This window comes from Sinohyriopsis cumingii, chromosome 15 (genome assembly GCF_028554795.1).
Source record: "Sinohyriopsis cumingii isolate HCF-2022 chromosome 15, ASM2855479v2, whole genome shotgun sequence".
Lineage (NCBI taxonomy): Eukaryota > Metazoa > Mollusca > Bivalvia > Unionida > Unionidae > Sinohyriopsis > Sinohyriopsis cumingii.
In genome coordinates this window covers 114519577-114541716 of record NC_142975.1, presented here as the reverse complement: position 1 = coordinate 114541716, position 22140 = coordinate 114519577, and the positions used below count along the sequence as shown (strand labels likewise).

The 22140-nt window shown below is 35.9% G+C and overlaps 1 protein-coding gene across 2 annotated transcripts in view; it reads left to right on the top strand.

The window, feature by feature from the left end:
- The window catches only part of LOC149782526 (engulfment and cell motility protein 2-like), a 139060-nt gene that overhangs the window by 53806 nt on the left and 63114 nt on the right, over positions 1-22140 (top strand). For both annotated transcript variants that reach the window (XM_089933956.1, XM_089933955.1), the window contains 4 exons: positions 4934-5022; positions 7162-7233; positions 12015-12093; positions 17835-17885. In XM_089933956.1, the coding sequence (XP_089790082.1) occupies positions 4934-5022; positions 7162-7233; positions 12015-12093; positions 17835-17885 (291 nt within the window). The remainder of the gene's footprint in view (positions 1-4933; positions 5023-7161; positions 7234-12014; positions 12094-17834; positions 17886-22140) is intronic.

Genomic DNA, 22140 nt, shown 5'->3' with positions numbered 1-22140 from the left:
TCCGTCACGGATCACTGCCATCTCACCTCTGTCTGCATGGGTTCCAGTCTCGGGCTCGGCCAATGTGGATATGTGAGAAAGCTTGTCGGTAGCTTCTCGTGGGTTGTGGTTCTTTCTGGGGTTTTCCCTGGTTCTTCCTCCACCATTAATACCGGCCGCCATGTATAGCCTATCTTGTGCTGAAAAAATGGCGTTAAACCCCATAACAACAACAACAACAACAACATCCTGACTTAAAACAGTGGAAAATTGTGGTCTGAAAGCTTACAATGTTATATTAAAGCACGTTCCCTTGTCTATTGAATTTAAGTTGGGCTATCAATTCCTTTTCACTAGAAGCACACTGGGCTACATTATGATATGGAAATATGTGAGTCCTTGCAGTTTACAGCTGGGTAGGGTTGAGAAATCTAGGTTAAATTCTATTTCAAGGATATAGCAATAATGCCAATGCTGATCGATCAATTTTATGACTAACTTGCTCCATATTTATAGAGAAAACCACCAAGTCATGCTGCTTTGTATTGAAGTGATTTCATGTCAAAGTCTGCGGCATGGTGTTTACTCTCTGTTATTAAGAATAGTTTGTGCTGCTAATAATAAGGCATTTTCTTTTGTTAGCTCTCAAGCCTTTTGATCTTAAAAAGCAGTCAAGATATGTAAAAGGACTGAAAGCAGAATCTAATACTGAGAGAAATTAGTCAGATTGGTTGCCTCCCTTGATATAGTTTGACTGCTTTTACGATATACTTCAGATAAGACAGAATTATTTCAATAGAAAATGTTCATTAAAGGTATTTGCTTAAATATTTTCGCAATGAATTTGTTTTCAATTCTCTTTTAAGAGATAAATAGAATAAAAGATCAAAAACATTTATATGTATTTTGAGGTATATTGGTAATTTTTATGAAAATTAAAGGGGAACATTTTTTCGCAGGTTCACCTTTTTGTTTCAGTAAATTGTAGTATTACATCAAGCTTCCATGCCATTAGTCCTCATAAAACTTTGATTGAAAAGCTGACTCGAATGCCACTTATTTCTCTATGAATTGGTCCTTAATAATTTTTTATAAATGTAAAATTACTCCATTTTCTTTTTTTTAATTGATATGAGAGTCTATATTAGTAACATACTATTCTTTCACTTTTTCATTGATAATGTTTTGAGAATGATAATCATACCTTTGTTTGACTTCCTCTCTGGCTTTGGTTTTAAAAAAGATCAAAATGTTTCTCATTTAATCCTCATTTAATCAAATTTTGATCAATTAAATGTGAATGAATATTATATTTTGCATCTTTGGTGGCCAGTATACTTAATGTAGTTAATTTCATTTGCAGTCAGAATAGTTTTCTGCACAACAAAAAATAACATGTGAAGAATGCAATGGAAATGATTTTCTTTGTAGCAAAATGATTTTATTCACAGAGGAAATTATGAAGTAATTTTACTTTTTGATAAAATATTTTCATTCTCATTGGAAATCATTTTCATTGATTTGCCAAAAACATTCCTATTTTTTCCACAAAGATTTTTTAAGAAGAAAAAAACATTTTAAGTTGCACTGAAAACGACTCTTTGTTGAAAATAATTTTGTTTGTGGCTGCATATTTGCAATTTTATGCAAACTAACTAAAATGCATGAATGTACTAATTTATTTTCAAATTATGCAAACCAATTTAATTTTAAGAATTTAGTCTGTAGTTGTCATCTTAGTGCTGTTGTGAGTAACATTGATGCCTAATAATAGAACATTTGATCAGCATAAACTGTTCTATCACTACAAGTACTGTGAATGTTCCATACACATTTAACATAATAGTATTCAGTCACTGTGAAATGCATATAATAGAATGCACCCTGAATTAGTCTTGGTCATAAGGCTTTGGATGCATTCTAAAAGGCAGTATTAATGTTTTGATGATTTAGAATCAGCCTTGTATCCCAGGTTTGTGTTTTGCAATATTCACAAATTTACCTGATCAAGTTTATACGAAAATGCTGTTAGCTACAAACCAGGTGTAAAATGTCCAATTTATTAAATTCTTATACAAAACTGTATTTGTGGCAAAACATTTTTTTACATAATGAAAGTTCAATTTTTTTCTCTGCTGATTGCAACAGAACTATTTATATTGTGATTAAAATATTATCCATAGATAAAGTTTGTTTATTTTTCTCAAAATTGTTTTATTTACAGTTAAAGTAATTGAATCTGCATCCACAGTTGTTTTCATTCATAATTAATAATTTCTGCTGTAGATAGAATTATAATTATGCCAGAAAGGTAATTATTTTGATTGCAGAGAAAAAATCAAACTTTTGCTGTGTATTAAATTATTTATTTGCCAGCAAAAAAGTTTTATTTGTGAAGTAACTTTTTTATTAAAAGAATGATTTCTTTGCTGTTATCACATGTTGCCAAAGTTGTTTTAATATCAGTAATACAATACCTGCTACTGTTGTATTGCTTTCCATTTCCAGGCCCATAGCCCCACTATCCAAGCTAAATTATTCCCTCCTCCAATTAGTATTGGAAGGCCATAAAAAAAAAGAAGACCAGTCTGAGAAGACCAGTCTGAGAGCTAGTTGCACCTCCCAGTTAGGTATGGGCAGTGCCTGGTTAAGGTCAGTGTCCTGATGTCTGTGATTAGCAAATTGCACCTTTCTGAGAGAAGAATGAGCAGCAACTAAATAAATCAGATGTGGGCCCATCCATCATATATTCATCACTGGGCCAGTTTTTGGTGACCTTTCACGGGATGCCCTGGTCACCAGTCACTAGCCATTCACTGGTCACTGCCATTTTAATACCAGTCACTGTAATTATTGTTGCCAGTGGTGCATCAGTGTCTGCTGGAGGCTGTAGCAAAGATATCAAGGCATGACCTTTCTATGTTCATGGTGCTTTACCTCAAGCTCCTTCAATTCAGCAGGGATGCTGCTTTGGAGGCATCAAAAGATTTGCAGTATCACAGCATCTGCTCAGCTAGAGGCAGAGATAGTCTTTGGTGGCTTCATCTACAACATTGCATTGCAGGATTTGAGGGACCAACAACTCTAGTGCCTAGCAGCAAGCACCTTCTGGCCTGTTGAAACAGCCAAATGAACTTGCTCACCTTGACCATTTGTCAGGACTTTCTCCTAAATTTTTCAATCAGTCGCAGCCCCAGCAGTGTCACATGCTTATGTCATCTGTTGTTGACTAGTTGAGGTGATCAGGAATGCCAAGGGAGAAAGTCTTCAGACCCCTCTCCCTTCCTAGTCTTTTGTTCCTGGGTTTTCAGCGGTTTAGTTGGGTATCACATACAGTCTGTGGGTCCTTCCCACCTTAATGGTGGTCTACTGGCTTCATTTCCAAGAACATCCTTCACTATCAGGGACCCCCATACTCTTACCAGTCCAAGCAAGAACATGCTCCACTATCATGACCCCCAATCTCTTACAGTCCAAACAAGAACATCCTACACTATCATGGACCCCAATCTCTTACCAGTCCAAGCAAGAACATCCTCCACTATCATGACCCCAAATCTCTTACCAGTCCAAACAAGAACATCCTCCACTATCATGACACCCAATCTCTTACCAGTCCAGACTGGCTCATTTAAGGGAAAGGTACACACCCTTGTGCAGAATGGCACAATCAGATGGGTGGAAAATGACTCCAGCTTTCTATTCCCAGATGTTTGGGGGACAAGAAAAGGCAGCAAGTTTTAGCTCATAAGCAATCTTTCCAGCTTAATTAGATTTCTTTGGGAAGATTCTTAAAAATGGAGATTACTGCAATTGATCTATAGGATATGTATCTTCACATCTCTATTTTCTCTCCATGCAGAAAATAACTTGGGTTTTGTCATAACCTGAAGGTAGTTACATGTTTTAGCTCTTCTATTCAGCCTGCTTCTGCCTCCAAAGATTGTAACAGGGTGATGGGGGCAGTTGTGGTCTACTTGAGTCTTTATTAAATCCAAGTATTCCCAGTATTTTGATGACTGGTTGATGGACATTGTCCTCAGAGATTCAGTCTTATCACAAACCTAGAGAAGTGCGGTTCATCCCTTCTCAGGTACAACATTTGACCATGTTACAGCAGTGACCACTCCCACCATAATGGTGAGTACAGTAGTACCAAATTTGTTGAGGTCATTAGTTTCCCTTCTAATGGTAAATTCAGCTGTGCAGTTTTAACAGGTCATGTATTACTGCTGTTAAAATGTAGTTTGGGGGAGGTAACAGATATTTTTATTATGTAATGCGTGTCTGCTACTATTGCAAAGATTCTCTACTCTCATCCTGCTCTGATGTCCTGTACTATAGCTCCAAGTAAAAAGAGGATAGTATTCACTGTGATGCCAAGTCAGACTGGGATCTTGTTCTTTTTAATTCTGACCCGTCAACATTAATTGTAGGAGGGAATAATTTAGTTTGGATATGGGTCTTTGAGCCTGGAAAAGGAAAACAATGCAATAGTAGCTGGTAAGTATTATGTAATTAAAATTAACTCACCCCTACACTCGAATTTCATTTTAATCATATGCTGGGTATACATGGTATACATTAATTTGCTTTAAAGTTGATGTAATATCAAAATGTTCATGTGACCTATATGTATTGCTGAAGGACAGTAATGGTCGAGTTTCCATTTTAGCCTTAGGTTTTAACCAAATATACCAGCTTGAGGTAAGTTTTTATTTACTAAGTAAGCCAATGTAGTGGAACATAAATTAATATCAGCTATGTACCATAAACAAAAGCATATAATTGTCAGATTGTACTTTTTCATTAACTGTAAAATATATCCATTTATTTATAGAGGCTTGTATCCAATATGCATTAATTATGTTATATTGTATAATTAAGTGTTTACTTTATTCTCAAGTCAGAATGATATTACTGGAATTTAATTTGTTTAAAAACATATTGTTAGGTGACAGCCTGTCTTTCAACGGACAATGCTAGATACAGTGTTTGCTTGCAACCAGCACTTGAAATCCTGGAATCGGTTATTCTGCACACGTGAGTATCACTTGCACCATTTTCGTATTCAGATAGTACTTGAATAAAATCAGATCTATCTCCCTTGGACAAAAAAATGTCTGCCACCTTTTTAATTAGCCTTCTTTAGTATTGTTATTAACAAAAATATTAATTTGTGATACAATATAAATTTGGGTTGCAAGAATATAAGGTATTTTTCTGGCATCGGTAAGATGCTTCAGATCATAATGTGAATGTTTCTATGTTTTTTTGCTGCACTATGATCGTGTCAGGGCATCAAGTGTTGCCCATGGTTTTTATTTTTTGTTGCCCCACTATGATAGTGGCATGGCATATAGTGTTGCCCATGGTTTGTATGTTTTTACAGCCCAACTATGATAGTGGAAGGACATATAGTATTACTCTTATTTGGGATGTTTTTGTTGCCCCACTATTATTGTGGAAGAGCATATAATGTTACCCTTGTACCCTTGTTTTGTATGTTTTTTTTGTTGCCCATTTTAAAATTATGCCAGGGCATATAGTGTTACCCTTGTATGTTTGTCAGTTTGCACTTCAGTCCATCAAACCTTGGTTAGGTTTTGCATTTAGTCCATTTCAGACACTAACTTTATCTATTGGGCATGTTCTGTTTCAAGTTTGAAATATAGAATTCTGTAATGATCAGAAAATATTTTGGTATAGTTTTCCTCTACTTGTTATTCAGTGGATGACCCATACACTGGTACATAGTGATTTTAGGTGAGTCGATGATCAAATACTAATGACAGCATATAAAAATCTTCTAAAACATTTTTATATTTTTTTCACTCTTGATATATTTGCTGTAGTAATAGTAAATCATATCACCTTTTTATACTTATACCTATGAAGCATTATTTCTGCATTGTTGGATGGCTTTCATTTAAGTTTGGTAAATATTATTTGCATATTGACCAAGCACTTTGATCTTGAAACACTTTGTAAGAGTTATTTCCTTTATTTAAATTGAAGCTGAATGCTGTGTATGACAGAATTTTGTGAATACAACTAGTCTCACTGTTTTCCATTGATTGCCATGAAACTTGGTAAAGGTTATGATCTTCGTCTGAAGGTGCAGCGTATCAGTTAATCACTCCACAGTGTTTGTAAGAATTATTGCCCTTTTTGACTTACAGATGAATATATAGTATGACAAAATCTTGTGAATGTAACTAGACTAACATTGTTTAATGGATCACTTTGAAGCTTGGCTGATGTTACTGTCATCATATGAAGATCCACAAATCAACATATCACAGAGCTCATAAGTTTTTGTTAGAGTTCTTGTTCTTTTTGACTTGGATGTAATGTTTGACAGATTCTTGTCAGTATGGTTATTCTCACTGTTCTCATTGGATTAACATGAAACTTTGCACATGTTATGGTCACCATCTGAAGATGCAGATATCAACAATTTATCAGAGATATTGTTAATTCTGTCCTGCAGCAGAATGCAGTGTAGGGCAAAATCTTGTAGGGGCCCTGGGCTACTGAGAGGTTTAAGGCACTCACCTTTACCAATCACTGTCATCTCACCTGTGTCCGAGTGTGTTCAAATCTTGGGCTTGGGCAAGGTGGGTATATGAGAAAGCTTGCCAGTAGCTCGCCGTGAGTTGGTGGTTCTTCCTGGGGTTTTAGTGGCTTCTTCCTGCACCAGTTATACTGGCCACCATATATGCCTATCCAGTGCTGAAAAATGGTGTTAAACCCACAAAACCAATATAAACCAAATGGAATCTTGTAAACAATACTTGTCTTGCAGTTTGATGGATGGCTGTGAAACTTGGTTCTTATTTTGGTCATAATTTATTTCTTAAAGTAATTTCCCTGTATGACTTGGAGATTGATGAAGTATATGACAGAAGTGTGTGAATGTCACTACTATTGAAGATTTCAGTAGGTTGCTAATAAACTTAGCACATATTGTGATCATCATGAGAAGATGTTCATATTGTGAATCAGTTTACTTGGACTGTTTCTCTGAATTCACGACCTTTTGATTACAATTTCAAGGCATGGAAAACATGATGATCTCTGTAATAAAAAATGTAAATCTTTTTTGAACAGTCAGTAAGTAATCATGTTCATGGGTATTTCAGTGTGAACTTATTCTGATTATCATTTTTGCTATTTCAGAAATGAAGCTGGGAAACATGCAGCAGTTGAGGAAAAGCTGACTCCTGACAAAATCATTCCTTATTTGAAAAGGTGAGTCTTTTAATGGTTAGTCAGACATTTTGGCAGGGATTTTCCCCTTTGGGATCATCAGGGTCTGTAAATAGACCTTGTTCCAACAAAAAATAGATAAAAAGTATCCAGAATTCCAAAATAGCTTAAACACCAGAAGAGCTTATGCAATAGATTTTCATCCATTGTCCATGCAATAGACTTTCATCCATCATCCATGCAATAGACTTTCATCCATCATCCATGCAGTAGACTTTTATCCATTTGTCCATGCAATAGACTTTAATCCATTGTCCATGAAATAGACTTTCATCCATCTTCCATGCAATAGACTTGCTTCCATTGTCCATGCAGTAGACTTTCATCCATTGTCCATGCAATAGACTTTCATCAATTTTCCATATAATATTCTTTCATCCATTGTCCATTCAATAGGCTTTCATCCATCATTCATGAAATAGACTTTCATCCATTGTCCATGTAACAGACTTTCATCCATTTGTCCATGCAGTAGACTTTCTTCCATTTGTCCATGCAATAGACTTTCATTCATTATCCATGCAGTAGACTTTCATCCATTGTCCATGCAATAGACTTTGATCCATTGACCATGCAATAGACTTTCATCCATTGTCCATGTAACAGACTTTCATCCATTTGTCCATGCAGTAGACTTTCTCCCATTTGTCCATGCAATAGACATTCATTAATTATCCATGCAATAGACTTTCATCCATTGACCATGCAATAGACTTTCATCCATCTTCCATGCAATAGACTTGCATCCATTGTCCATGCAATAGATTTGCTTCCATTGTCCATGCACTAGACTTTCATCCATTGTCCATGCAATAGACTTTCATCCATTTGTCCATGCACTAGACTTTAATCCATTGTCCATGCAATAGACTTTCATCCATTGTCCATGCAATAGACTTTCATCCATCTTCCATGCAATAGACTTGCATCCATTGTCCATGCAATAGACTTGCTTCCATTGTCCATTCAATAGGCTTTCATCCATCATTCATAAAATAGACTTTCATCCATTTGCCCATGCAGTAGACTTTCTTCCATTTGTCTGTGAAATAGATTTTCATTCATTATCCATGCAATAGACTTTCATCTATTGTCCATGCAATATACTTTCATCCATTGATCATGCAATAGACTTTCATCCATCTTCCATGCAATAGACTTGCATCCATTGTCCATGCAATAGACTTTCATCCATCTTCCATGCAATAGACTTGCATCCATTGTCCATGCAATAGACTTGCTTCCATTGTCCATGCACTAGACTTTCATCCATTGTCCATGCAATAGACTTTCATCCATTTTCCATATAATATTCTTTCATCCATTGTCCATTCAATAGGCTTTCATCCATCATTCATGAAATAGACTTTCATCCATTTGTCCATGCAGTAGACTTTCTTCCATTTGTTCATGCAGTAGACTTTCATCCATTGTCCATGCAATAGATTTGCATCCATTGTCCATGCAATATACTTTCATCCATTGTCCATGCAATAGACTTTCATCCATTAGTCCATGCAATAGACTTTCTTCCATTTGTTCATGCAGTAGGCTTTCATCCATTGTCCATGCAATAGACTTGCATCCATTGTCCATGCAATAGACTTTCATCCATTGTCCATGCAATAGACTTTCATCCATTTGTCCATGCAATAGACTTTCATCCATTTGTCCATGTAATAGACTTTCATCCATTTGTCCATGTAATAGACTTTCATCCATCATCCATGCAATAGACTTCCATCCATTGTCCATGCAATAGGCTTGCATCTGTTGTCCTTCCATCTGTCTGTTAGCACTACATTGTTATTGCTACTGCTCTTGAACTGCTGGGAGGATTTCTGTAAACCTTACACATACATTCATCTTTGGGTCTAGCTGGTCCTAAATGAAGATTGTGTCCCATGAGTATTCATTATAGTCGTCATGTATTTAATTGTTTTTCAATATAGAAGTTGATAGTTAGCACTCTGATTTTGGCTTCGAGAGGGTGGGTGGGTTATTTTCTATTTTGATTAAAGACCAGAGTACATATGCAAAGGGCCTCATCAGTCATCCAGCATCTGTCCAACATCCATGAACAGTTGTTTGCTATCATTATTCGTCCAGATTTACTTGGAAAAAGGTCTTCAGACTTGGCATGCCATTTCATCCTGTGGTACTGTTAATTCTGAATTTTAAAATAGTGCCTCTTGAGCATCCAGTATGGTCATATCAGCATAGGAGGTTGACTGAACTCATAACTTGTAGATAATAGTTATCATGAAAATATTGTTTCTGTTAGTCCTTCTTAATTGATTGTCACAGCATTATTATATTGTACTAAAAGACTTTTTATAACATGCAGATGGTTCTAAAAGAAAATGCTGCCAATCTGACATTTAACATGGCTAGTAACCATCATTTAAATATTGCTGTTGCTACTCCTCCAGAAAATTTGGTAATATCCCTATAGGGTTTTCACCGAGTGAGGTTATCATATGTAGTTATGATTTCTTTGGACTTGTTGATGATCCTCAATGAAATGGCTGCCTCCAAGACATTAAGCAGGGCCATCCATGATGGCCATCTTGAAAATCAGCTTGGGCCTACAATATTTAGCTCTGCTAGTCATAGACCAGAAGAGCTTATGGGATGGCATCTTTTCCATTGTCATCCATCCATCCATTAGTTTATTATTGCTGATGCCCATAAAATACTTTGAGGAAAGACATGTAACTTTGTACACACATTCATCCCAAGGTATATTGGCTCTAAATGAAAACAGTGTTGCTTAGAGAACTAATATGGCTACCATTGTTGTCATCTTGAAAATCTTGTCATTGCTACTCCTCATATATAAATGGGGTTTTCACTGAAAGAGCTATTATGATGTATGTTTGGTCCTATAGGAAAATGGTGCCCATCTGACATCTAATATGGCTGTCATGGTTGTCTTCTTGAAAATCTTGTTATTGCTATTCTCCTAAGCTGATGTGCATATTGAAATGGAGTTTTAACCAGAAGACTTCTTATGAAGTTTAGTTAATCCTAAATGACAAAGGTGCATTCAGAGATCCATTATGGCCAACACAGTGGCCATCATGCAAATTATTGCTTTTCCTCCTGAATTGACCACTCAAAACATCATACAAATTCCTGGATATACTGTTTGGTCAGTAGAACATCAGTTCCTTTGTGAGGCTCTTGTTTTAGCTATTGGCCTTTTTGATTTGGATCAGAGTGTTATATGATCTTATTTTCACAACTAGTCCAGCACGTTTAGATGGTTTACCATGAAGTTTGCAAAATATTGTGGTCATCACCAGAAGATGTGAATATCAGAAAAACTTTACTCCCAGATTTTAGTTTTGAGTTATTGCCCATTTTGTGTTGTCTGGCATCAGAAGGTGATGGTTAGTATGACTGAAAAAGAAAATGGTTTTCACACAATAACTCTAGTTTTCCATTATCTACAGTTACCAAACAATGTGGAGAACATGCAAGTGGGGTAAGGAAAAAGCCTAATGATTTCAGGGTCAAAGGGTCAAAGATCAAGGTCACTGACTGAAAGATCAAAAATAGTTTCTGCAAAGTAACATTATTTCAACATCATAGACCTGGTCCAAATGTTTTGGATGGCTTTTACTTGGCACGTTATCAATTTTGGGTTCACAAGGTTAAAGGTCAAGGTCACTGATTGAAGAAAGATAATGGTTTCCACACAAAAATTGAGCATATACATTCACCGGAGGTTGGGAGTGATTTACATGTGTGGTAAGAAGAAAGTCTGCTAATTGGTGTCTGAAGGTCAGAGGTCACAATCATGGCAATGCTAATAATGAAATAATGGCTCTGCTCAATAAGTTAGTTCAAAATTGAACACTGGGATCAAATGTCCAGGTCAGTGAGACCGATTGTTCATTAATCACCAGTGTCAATTGTACTCTACTAGTGCCTTCATAAAGGACTCTTAAGCATGGATCAGAATTCACTGTACATTTTGTTTTTCATTTGCAGGTTCTCATTATGTAGCCAAATATCAAATTCTTTGCATTACAAGGAAGGGTATCTCTGAGTTTGGAAATAAATAAGTTATTATAGTAAAACTTCTTCTCCATGGAGGTTTGTTTTCTCTTGTACCTGAATTTCTAACAGTATTTTAATTTATTTTTGTTTATCCCTAAAGTTCAGATTAGATAATAAATGTTGTTGTTGTTGTTGTAGGGTTTAATGCCATTTTTCAGCACGCGATAGGCTATACATGGTGGCCAGTATTAATGGTGGAGGAAGAACTCGGGGGAAACCCCGGAAAGAACCACCGACCCACGAGAAGCTACTGGCAAGCTTTCTCACATACCCACATTGGCTGAATCCGAGACTCGAACCCACACAGACAGAGGTGAGATGGCAGTGATCCATAACGGAGAGTTCCTTAGACCACTTGGCCACTCAGGGCCCCCGATAATAAATGTAATATTTGGATGAGCTCTTACCCCATTAAAAGTTTCTGTTCATATTATGACAGATTTATGCTCCCTGTGTTGAAGTTTTGTCTGCTTTCAGAGAGGCACACCTACCAGGGTCACAAGCGGTGCTGTGCCTTGGTTGACAATGGACTATCTTTTCTTGATTATGGTAGGTAAAAGTAATATTTTGCCACAGGTTGAAAGTGTAAAGATAAATCTGATTTGGACACAGATGATTCTTTGTTTACATGCTTTTTTTATTTTTAAAACCTTAAATGGCAGAACAGTTAATTCAGTTCTTTAATAATTTTGCAGTTCCAATGCAGATGTTCAGAAAAGTGCCATTGCTCTTCTAAATGCAATGTTCTCAAAAGCTACAGGAGATCAACGAACAGTAAGTAGGTTCTAATTATAGAAATTGAAGAGACAAAGAAAGTTCATCAGAGGCTATAATTATATTTACCTATATGTAAGATGTAACTAGTTATGAACAATATAGACCTGGATCTGTTGTTATGCAGTATACTGGTTGATCACATGAAATCATAAATGGAATGAACAGTACAGTTCGCTACTTTTCTACAAAATGTTATCTTCAGTAGATATACTTCAATGGATTAATGCAGTGTGAAAAGGAGGATTACTAGAAAATGCCTAAGTGACACACTCAAACATTTTTGGCCAAATAGAACCCATCAAAAGCATTATAATATCTTAACTGAAATATTTTCATAAGTTTAATATGAAAAAGTTCTTTTGTGAGTTCATATTTGAATGAAGAGACTTGGAATATTTTAGCTCAAAATAAGTTAACTTAATCAAGTTGCTATTAATGATGATGTAAGATATGCTTCTGATGTCATTTGGTAAACTTTAAAGGCATCTGTTTTGTAGTATTTCAGATGTGTTTTTCTGATTAATGGTTGTAAGGCTTTAGCATGTTCCAACTACTAGTTCACCTTGGATCTTGTTTTGTGATGCTCATAGTTATGTGTGCATTATGCATGACCTTACAGTTTGGATGGTTAACATCAGCTCACTTTTGATATGTATAAACATTTCATGCTATTCAGGTATACTTACCTGCAAGTTGTTGTTGTGTCTGCCTAACTTAAGCCATATTGGACTAAATATTTCATTTACCAAGGCTGTGGGAATACACTAGCCATATAAGACTAAATATTTCATTTACCAAGGCTATGGGAATACACAAGCTATATTACACTAAATGTTCCATTTACCAAGGCTGTGGGAATACACTATCCATATTGGACTAAATATTTCATTTACCAAGGCTGTGGGAATACACTAGCTATACTACACTAAATGTTCCATTTACCAAGGTTGTGGGAATACACTAGCCATATTGGACTAAATATTTCATTTACCAAGGCTGTGGGAGTACACTAGCTATATGACACTAAATGTTCTATTTACCAAGGCTGTGGGAATACACTAGCTATATTACACTAAATGTTCCATTTACCAAGGCTGTGGAAATACACTAGCCATATTGGACTAAATATTTCATTTTCCAAATCTGTGGGAATATACTAGCCATATTACACTAAATGTTCCATTTACCAAGGCTGTGGGAATACACTATCCATATTGGACTAAATATTTCAATTACCAAGGCTGTGGGAATACACTAGCTATATTACACTAAATGTTCCATTTACCAAGGCTGTGGAAATACACTAGCCATATTGGACTAAATATTTCATTTTCCAAATCTGTGGGAATATACTAGCCATATTACACTAAATGTTCCATTTACCAAGGCTGTGGGAATACACTATCCATATTGGACTAAATATTTCAATTACCAAGGCTGTGGGAATACACTAGCTATATTACACTAAATGTTCCATTTACCAAGGCTGTGGAAATACACTAGCCATATTGGACTAAATATTTCATTTTCCAAATCTGTGGGAATATACTAGCCATATTACACTAAATGTTCCATTTACCAAGGCTGTGGGAATACACTATCCATATTGGACTAAATATTTCAATTACCAAGGCTGTGGGAATACACTAGCTATATTACACTAAATGTTCCATTTACCAAGGCTGTGGGAATACACTAACCATATTGGACTAAGTATTTCATTTACCAAAGCTGTGGGAGTACACTAGCTATATGACACTAAATGTTCCATTTACCAAGGCTGTGGGAATACACTCGCCATATTGGACTAAATATTTCATTTACCAAGGCTGTGGGAATACACTAGCTATATTACACTAAATGTTCCATTTACCAAGGCTGTGGAAATACACTAGCCATATTGGACTAAATATTTCATTTTCCAAATCTGTGGGAATATACTAGCTATATTACACTAAATGTTCCATTTACCAAGGCTGTGGGAATACACTATCCATATTGGACTAAATATTTCATTTACCAAGGCTATGGGAATACACTAGCCAAATTACACTAAATGTTCCATTTGCCAAGGCTGTGGAAATACACTAGCCATATTGGACTAAATATTTCATATACCAAGTCTGTTGGAATACACTAGCCATATTACACTAAATGTTCCATTTACCAAGGCAATGTGAATACACTAGCTGTACCATTTGTTGTGCTGATAGATGTGAAACTATGACTTGTAGCTCTAAATAGTCCATTTTGTTTACTTTCTTTTGTGTGGTTCAAAGATTCATATTGAAAACATATTTTATTGAGTTATTGCATTTCTTGAACATAATTGTTTATGTCAAATCAAGCATTTCTTGGAATTTTAAAATGTCTTATTAAATGAGTTAAAAATGATTACTGTATTGTTGATTGCATGAGTGTAATATTCATCTGTACTAGTTTATTGGTATACCAATCCACCACTTGCCTTTTACTTCTGCACTTAATGATGGCATTCGTCAGAACAAACATATCATTCCATCATTTCTGGGTTTGCATACTGAAGTATAGGTCAAAAAGCCTTGTCTTATGGCTTGTTTGACACTATTTGCATTATTATTTAGGATCATCTAGCAGTTTTCAGGGTGAGTGGTATATGGTCATGTGATAATAATTATCTTAAAATGGGAGATAACCATGGAAACCCAAGGGCGGACAAAAATTGGCACCAGTTTACATACTTTGCATGTCAGAGAACTGAAAGCAGTTTTGATTCCAAGGGATTATGAAATTTAATGGAAAAAATTGCAAACATTACATGTAATTAAACTAAATTGCTAATAAAATTTGTATGAACCCAGTATATGGGCTTGTAGCTGTTTGGTTGTCCTTGTGTGGGAGATTGTATGCCCTGGATTCTTCTTCTGGGTGGAGTTATGGCGCTCAAGAATTTTGATGGGGACTCTTTAATGTATTTACCAGTTCACTTCATCTTTGGAAGGTAACATCGTCACATTCAACCCTTCACTCAATACCATTCATTCCCCTGGGTGGAGTCAAGAGGTCAATACTCAGACATAGTTTGGGTGAAGTTTTTGGTTAAGTTTTTTCATCACATATTTTTGTAACCCATTGTCATTTGAGTATATTTTGCTTTCTCTCTATATACTGTGTTGTCCTTTGAGTAGATTCTGCTTTCACCCTATATGTGGTGTTGTCCTTTGGGTAGATTCTGCTTCTTCCTATATATTGTATTGTCCTTTTGGGTAATGTCCTATAATTGGTAAACTCACAGTCATCTTATGGCTTCAGTAAAGTACACTCCATGCCTATTGGTACATTTCACTGATGACAGTGAAATGGTAAATGACACCACAGAAAGGAAGAATTTTTAAGCCATAAATAAAGCCAAAAGTTTCCACTACTCCATACAATTTATAGGTGAAATTTTCATTATAAACTATTTATGTTTGGACAAATCAACAAACACAACACACATTTGGACATAGGAGCAAAAACAGTTCAGAACAACTTCCATTCGGACATCTACTCTAATCCAAGTGACTGAGTAGATCTTTCCATCAAGGTGTCACCTTAAATAATGTATTCATAACATCCTATACAGCCAGGTACTGAGAATGCAAAGGTTAATGGATTTGCTTTAATGATAAAAATTTTGAAAGTAGATTGAAAGAGCTGTCTCATCATCACAAAAAGTGATGCCATGACAAAGATCTGACAGCAGATGTAATTTTGAGGTCTAAACAAGAAAACAATATTGTCTTGAAATACAAAGAAAATGTTAGGTATCTTTTATACTCATATACCTTCCAGATTTCCCTTAAGTATAGATAGGCAGCATCATTCATAAACACTGGTCTACTAATGAACATGCAAAACACTCAATCATCTTTCCTTTTAAACCGTTTGTGACATACTGTAGAACCAAAAACCTTAAGGACTCTTTGCCAGAGCAAAGCTGAAGTCATCCATACACCAAACACCGATATACCAAAAACCCATATACCAAATACCCACTGACACATATGAAGCCTGTGAGGAAAACAGATGGCAAAACTGACCAGGTGGAAACAAGCACATTTGCCAGCATAGTTACAGGTAAAACCTGACTATTCATAGTCATAATATTAAATGCAAATGATTTATCTCATCGCAGTTCCTCCAGAATGTTGGAGGAATGAAGAAACACAGTAAAAGAATGAAACTCCACATATCTAACTGGATGTTCAAAAGTTGGAACATTTTCATTCCCAAGTCACACATTAAAATCCATTATTTTGACTGGAATAGCTCAGAACCACAAGTGGAGTCTAAAAATTACAAAGGAAAAGAAACAGGAATTTGCCACCTGAAGGACACATGGTACTAATTATACGGAAGAACTGTGAACCAGTCTAGAAATGGGTGAACAAATAATAGAGTATTTACGGGTTTGGTGGTCCATAATTGGTTAATAATGAAAATTAAAATTTTAGTAAAAATATCTTTTGAGAGCTTATCCTATATGTAATTTAAAAAAAATATAGACAAATTTCTACTGGTGCAATATTAGTATTTTTACAGGCTTGACTCAGGAGTACTCAATAATGAAAGTAGTACCTGATTCATTTGGTGCAGAATCAATAACATGTGTTTCATGCACATGTGAATAAACAAAATGCAAAATGCTGTGGCTCATATGGTGTTTTCCACACATAAGCTTGCACCAAGGTTAGTTGTGCATGGAGAATTTATAGGTCTCATCTTCAGCACCCAGAAATTTTAAGTTATTGAATTTTGAATATGATAGTGTTTCCATATGTTTACCATTGGAGTTGAATTAATACTGTGAGTCCTGAAGACACTTAAACCAGCAAGAGTCAAAGTGGTCATTTTTTTACATTAGTTTTTATTATTATTATTATTACTATTATTACAACTACTAATTATTATAATTATTATTATTGTTGTACAAAGAAGATTACCTAGAGAAATGAATGTTATGACAATAACATATCCCATATAAAATTGACAAGTGGCATGCTTGTTACAGAGGCACAATGGTGTGTCACTGTGCATGGAACGCTTCCGTTTCTTTAACATTGCTCATTACAGTTGATTAATTTATCAAGATGTATCATGCTTCTTTTAAAGATGTGTTGTCCTTATTGTCAGACTGACTGGAAATGCCTGTTTAGTTTTATGTATTTTCAGGGTAGTATTTTTGCTTGTTGTCAGTCAATAATTCCTATTTAAAAACTGAGTGGAAATAAAAATGGTTCTTTGAGTGAAATTCTATAGTATAAATTTCTGAAAGAAACAAAGTCGTTTTTATAAATAGTTTGAGAGAAGACTAGCGAAGCATGAAGACTAATACTTAAAATGAAGCAACCATGATTCTGGAACTAAAAATGACACATTTTCCAGCACATGGAATAATTAAGTTTATCAGTACTTTCATATTTGTTGCAAATCTTTTTTAATGTCATAAAATTAAATTTAACCAAGCATCTGGACATCAAAAAGTTTTGGGATAAAATGTCCAACAAGAGCAATTAGAATATCGAGATTGCATGGTGCAATGTGGATTTTTTTTATCATTGCATTATACAGTCTCCGCTTCATTGATAACTGAGATCAGCAAGTTGAGTAACTCAGATCTAAATTAAGGATGAGCAAAAGAACCAAACATTTCTATGTTATTTTTAACACATGTATCATATCAGTTTCTATAGAAAATTGTATTATTTGTTTTTCAGAAAATTGCAGATAACTTGATGTCCAAGAATTTCCGTACAGTCCTCATATCAGTAAGTTCTTTAAAAAAAATCATTTACATCTTGTATTTCAGTATAGAGTATACTGTATTGTATTTTGTATTGTTGTATTGTATTTTGTAGTACTGTACTGTTGGATTGCCATATTGTTATATTGTGTTGTGTTGCTGTATTGTTGTATTGCTTTATTGTTTGATTGCCATATTGTTATTGTTATTGCCATGCACAACATTTATAAGAAATGTATACTGCAGCCACTCTATCCACTGAATCAAATGCCTTTATAAAATCAAAATTTGAGCAGTAGATCTTCCTCTTCTTTCAAAATTATATTTCTTTATTGTAGATTGCAATATAAAAATATTTTCTACTGTCGAATTACAAGCCTGGAATCCTGTCTGTTCTTCAGGTATCTTTATATAGTTGTTGGCTCAAGTATTAAGTCTTTCGTTAAAAAATTTTACTGAATAGTTAGCTGCAGGTATCTAGTAAGTTATTTCTCTGTAATTGTTTAGATCAGTGGGGCTACCTTAAAAAGTGGTATAAACCCTCTCTCCATCTATTGGGAAAGATTTCACTATTATACTGTCATCTTTAACCCTGTGTTTTTTGTTCTGTCTCAGTGTTCTCATGAATCAGACTCAATTCCAGGCTTCCTTCCCCTTTCCTCTTTCATGTCTTCTTTGAATATGTTACCCAATCATAATGCCTTTGGAGAACTACCACTACCTTGCAGACCCAGTCCTCCCAGATACTACTTTTAGTTAAAGGCAGCTAAAAGGTGTCTGCTGACCTATTTGGCAGTCATGCAGAGTGATCTCCCCTTACATATAAGACTTGGCGGCACATTGTAAGAATATCCCAGTTATCACTGGAGTGAAGTGTACACTCTCTATGGATGTAAATGCGGGGAGGATGGGATGGTGTATGTGTATTATGATTGGGTACTTTTGATGAAATATATTTTACTAGGAAAAATTGGTTTCTTCTTTGAATATGTTACTCTATCATAATACTTTAGGATAATAGGTAAGAGGTGGGGGGAGTTATGTCCCCTAATCCCTGAGATACCATCTCCAGTCCCCAAAAGTACTGAGACAGCTTCTAGGTAACCCGACTCGGGACTCCATCTCTCAGGTGCAGCTTCAAAAGGGGGGAAATTCCCCACCCTACCCCCTGCAATTCCAGCAGAAGTCGTGGTGTTGCATTTTAGGAAGTTGTCTATCGATCTGGAAGGGAGACCTATTGAGCTGTGGATATAGGTCTTACCAGATTGAATTGGCCTGTCTGGGGTGACAGATCTCAGAGATAAAAGCTGGAGAATGTGGACTTCAGTCTCCATCTCACAATCTGACTGATGTTGGTTAGTGAACAGTTCTGGTTGGATGCTAGGTTGGTAGTGACAGCTCTAACCTCTTGAGCCAAAGAGTGTAAAAGTTCATTGAGCTGGAGTTATTTCCCTGTATGCTGAGTGAATAACCCTCTTACTCCAGGATGTGATGTTCTGTTCTAATTGATATTCCTGTCCTTTTATGAGAAATAGAATGAGGTGTGATCTCCCTTTATGCAGCGGCTCTGTTTGTATTACCTAATCACCTGAAAGCCCAGACTGGGTCTTGTAGGTAGTCTTTACTTGATGTGCCTGATGGAAGAAAGATGATTCTCGGTGATGAAAGAGGATGCCATCATGAATAAGACTGACCCGTCTTGTCAGAACTTCCATGGTAAATCAGGTTTGCTGATACATGTATTTTGAGAATTCTGCCTGCAGTTGCTTTTGCCATGAGGAAGCAGGTCTTTTATGAAAAGGAGTGCCAGAGATGCCATTGAAAATGGTTCAGAAGCTGTCTTACCAGCCAGGTTAATACCCAAGATAGGTTCCGCTCTGGGCCTAGGGTTGAAATTTCTGGCTGTGTATACACAAAGTTGGTGAGAAGGTCAGATAAAAATCCTAGGTTTGTATAATATCCACTCTCACAATGGCCATCCTCTCCAGAATTATTAATATGAAAGTGTCATTCCTGGGGAAAACATGCACCACTAGCATCCCGAAATGATTGTTGTGGGCAGACTCCCCAGCCTTTCGTACTTGCATCAGTACAGACTGTAATCTCAAGCAGGTGAATGCGTAGATGCATACCTGCTGTGAGCCAAGTTAAGTTGCTCCCAATTCTGTCAGTTGTGTCTCATTTGGGTGCAGATTTAAAGAGGATGGTCCAGTGGCAAATTTGAAGACTCCATTCGTGCAGAAAAACAGTAGCAATACAGTAGAAGGTGACCTAGGACCATGATGTTTGCTGCCGTGTCAAGCAGTCCCATGCTGCCATGGGTCATTTCAGTGCCTGATAATGAGGGAAACAAACTATGGTGCCAATGTAGTGGAGTCCATATCTGGGTGAATGAATCGTTGAGATGCTACTAGGTTGGATTTTTCCTTATTGATGTCCAGATTGGTAACAAGGGCTATCATGGCTGGTTAGAGCTAACACACTGATGTTGCTGCAGAATGTTGTCCATGCAACTTGATGTTACCACCAATGAAATGGTCCGGACATGCACCATTACTTGATTCATCGGACAAGGGAAGAACCAGGGGCCAACATTGAAGCTCAGTTGGGGTGCCCAAAGGCCATCCAGTCCATATGTATGGATTGTGGTTATAATATCCCTAATGCAGCAAGATCACTGTCAGTGCTGGGGTTCTGAATAAAAAGAAAGCTGGTGGGAGTGTAACTGTTAGAACCGTCGACAAACTGATGATGAAGGCCAGCCAGAATGTACATAACTCTCCCAAACTGCATACATCGTTAAAGTCAGAACCTTTCACCATTCGTCAACAGATGCTGGAGCACTGGTACATGTTATTGATGGAGTCAGAGTAAGAGGACAAAGCACTGGGAGCAGAAAAAAGTCCTCATTGGAAGTTCAGAAAGCAGAATCTTCCTGTGCCCTCGTGTAGGGTAGAATAGATGATGGTACTAGTAGAACAAGTAACAGTTTATGGTATTTTCTACACCTTGCTGAAAACTGGTCAAACTTACGGAAAAAAATCAACTGCCTTACTGAGATGGACTCATCAGGGTTGGCAGAGTCTGCTTCTATAAGACAGCTATGGTCATGGATCTGTTCATTATTTTAATAGTAACATGCCTCAATATAAGACAAGCTCATCTATAATGTGGTCCTTTCTATAAGACATCCATGGTCATGGATCAGTTCATTAATTAATAGTAACATGCCTCAATATAAGACAACCTCACCTATAATGTGGTCCCTTCTATAAGACCACTGTGGTCATGGATCTGGTTATTATTTAATAGTAACATGCCTCAATATAAGACAAGCTCACCTATAATGTGGTCCCTTCTATAAGACCGCCATGGTCTTGGATCTGGTTATTATTTAATAGTAACATGCCTCAGTATAAGACAACCTCACCTATAGGGGGTTTCACAGTTGCAATGGAGTTACTGATCATAGTGCCTAAAATTACCTCCCTTAGCTCCAATGCACATGCCCAGTTCTGGATAATTCACCATTCTACAGTTGGTTAGCAAAACATAAGGTCAACAAAGGAAGGAATCTTTGCTGTACTGCAGATCATTATGGTTAAACCAATGAATCATTCATATATGTCTAACATCTTTTGTTCATACTAGGAGAATAACTATAGACATTAAATCAGATAATTAGATTCAGTGTCCATATTTACATTATATCAGATAATTAAATAATATTTACTTTCCATACTTATGTGATATCAAATAATTAAATTAAACACACTGTCCATATCTGATAATATAAATTCATTTTCCATAATTTCAGATACATTTGTAGGAACATTTTACTCTGCTCTCCAATTTTAAACATTTATTGCAGATTTTTGGTTATATAACCTTAACAAAAATAATCTCAACAATTTGCATTTTTCATATGTTGATATATCCTTCTTTCTCTGTTATTTTCGCGAGGCTAATAGTTTGTTTATAATACGAGTTAAGAAAGTTATAACACAAGTTTGATAAGAAAATTATAACACGATTTCGAGACGTCAGCTGATTTGTAATGCTGAATATTTTAAACCAGAAAAGTTTTTTATTTAAAAATGGAACACAGTAATTTAATGTATTCAGAGGAACTTAACAAAGCAATAATTACATTAGCTATCATAATGATAAATGAGTGTAATTAATGCAGACGGAATATTTATTCATATTTGGGTGTAAATATCGTACAATATTCAGATTAAATAACATGCCCAGTGACATTTTTTTTTTTGTTGTTTCAT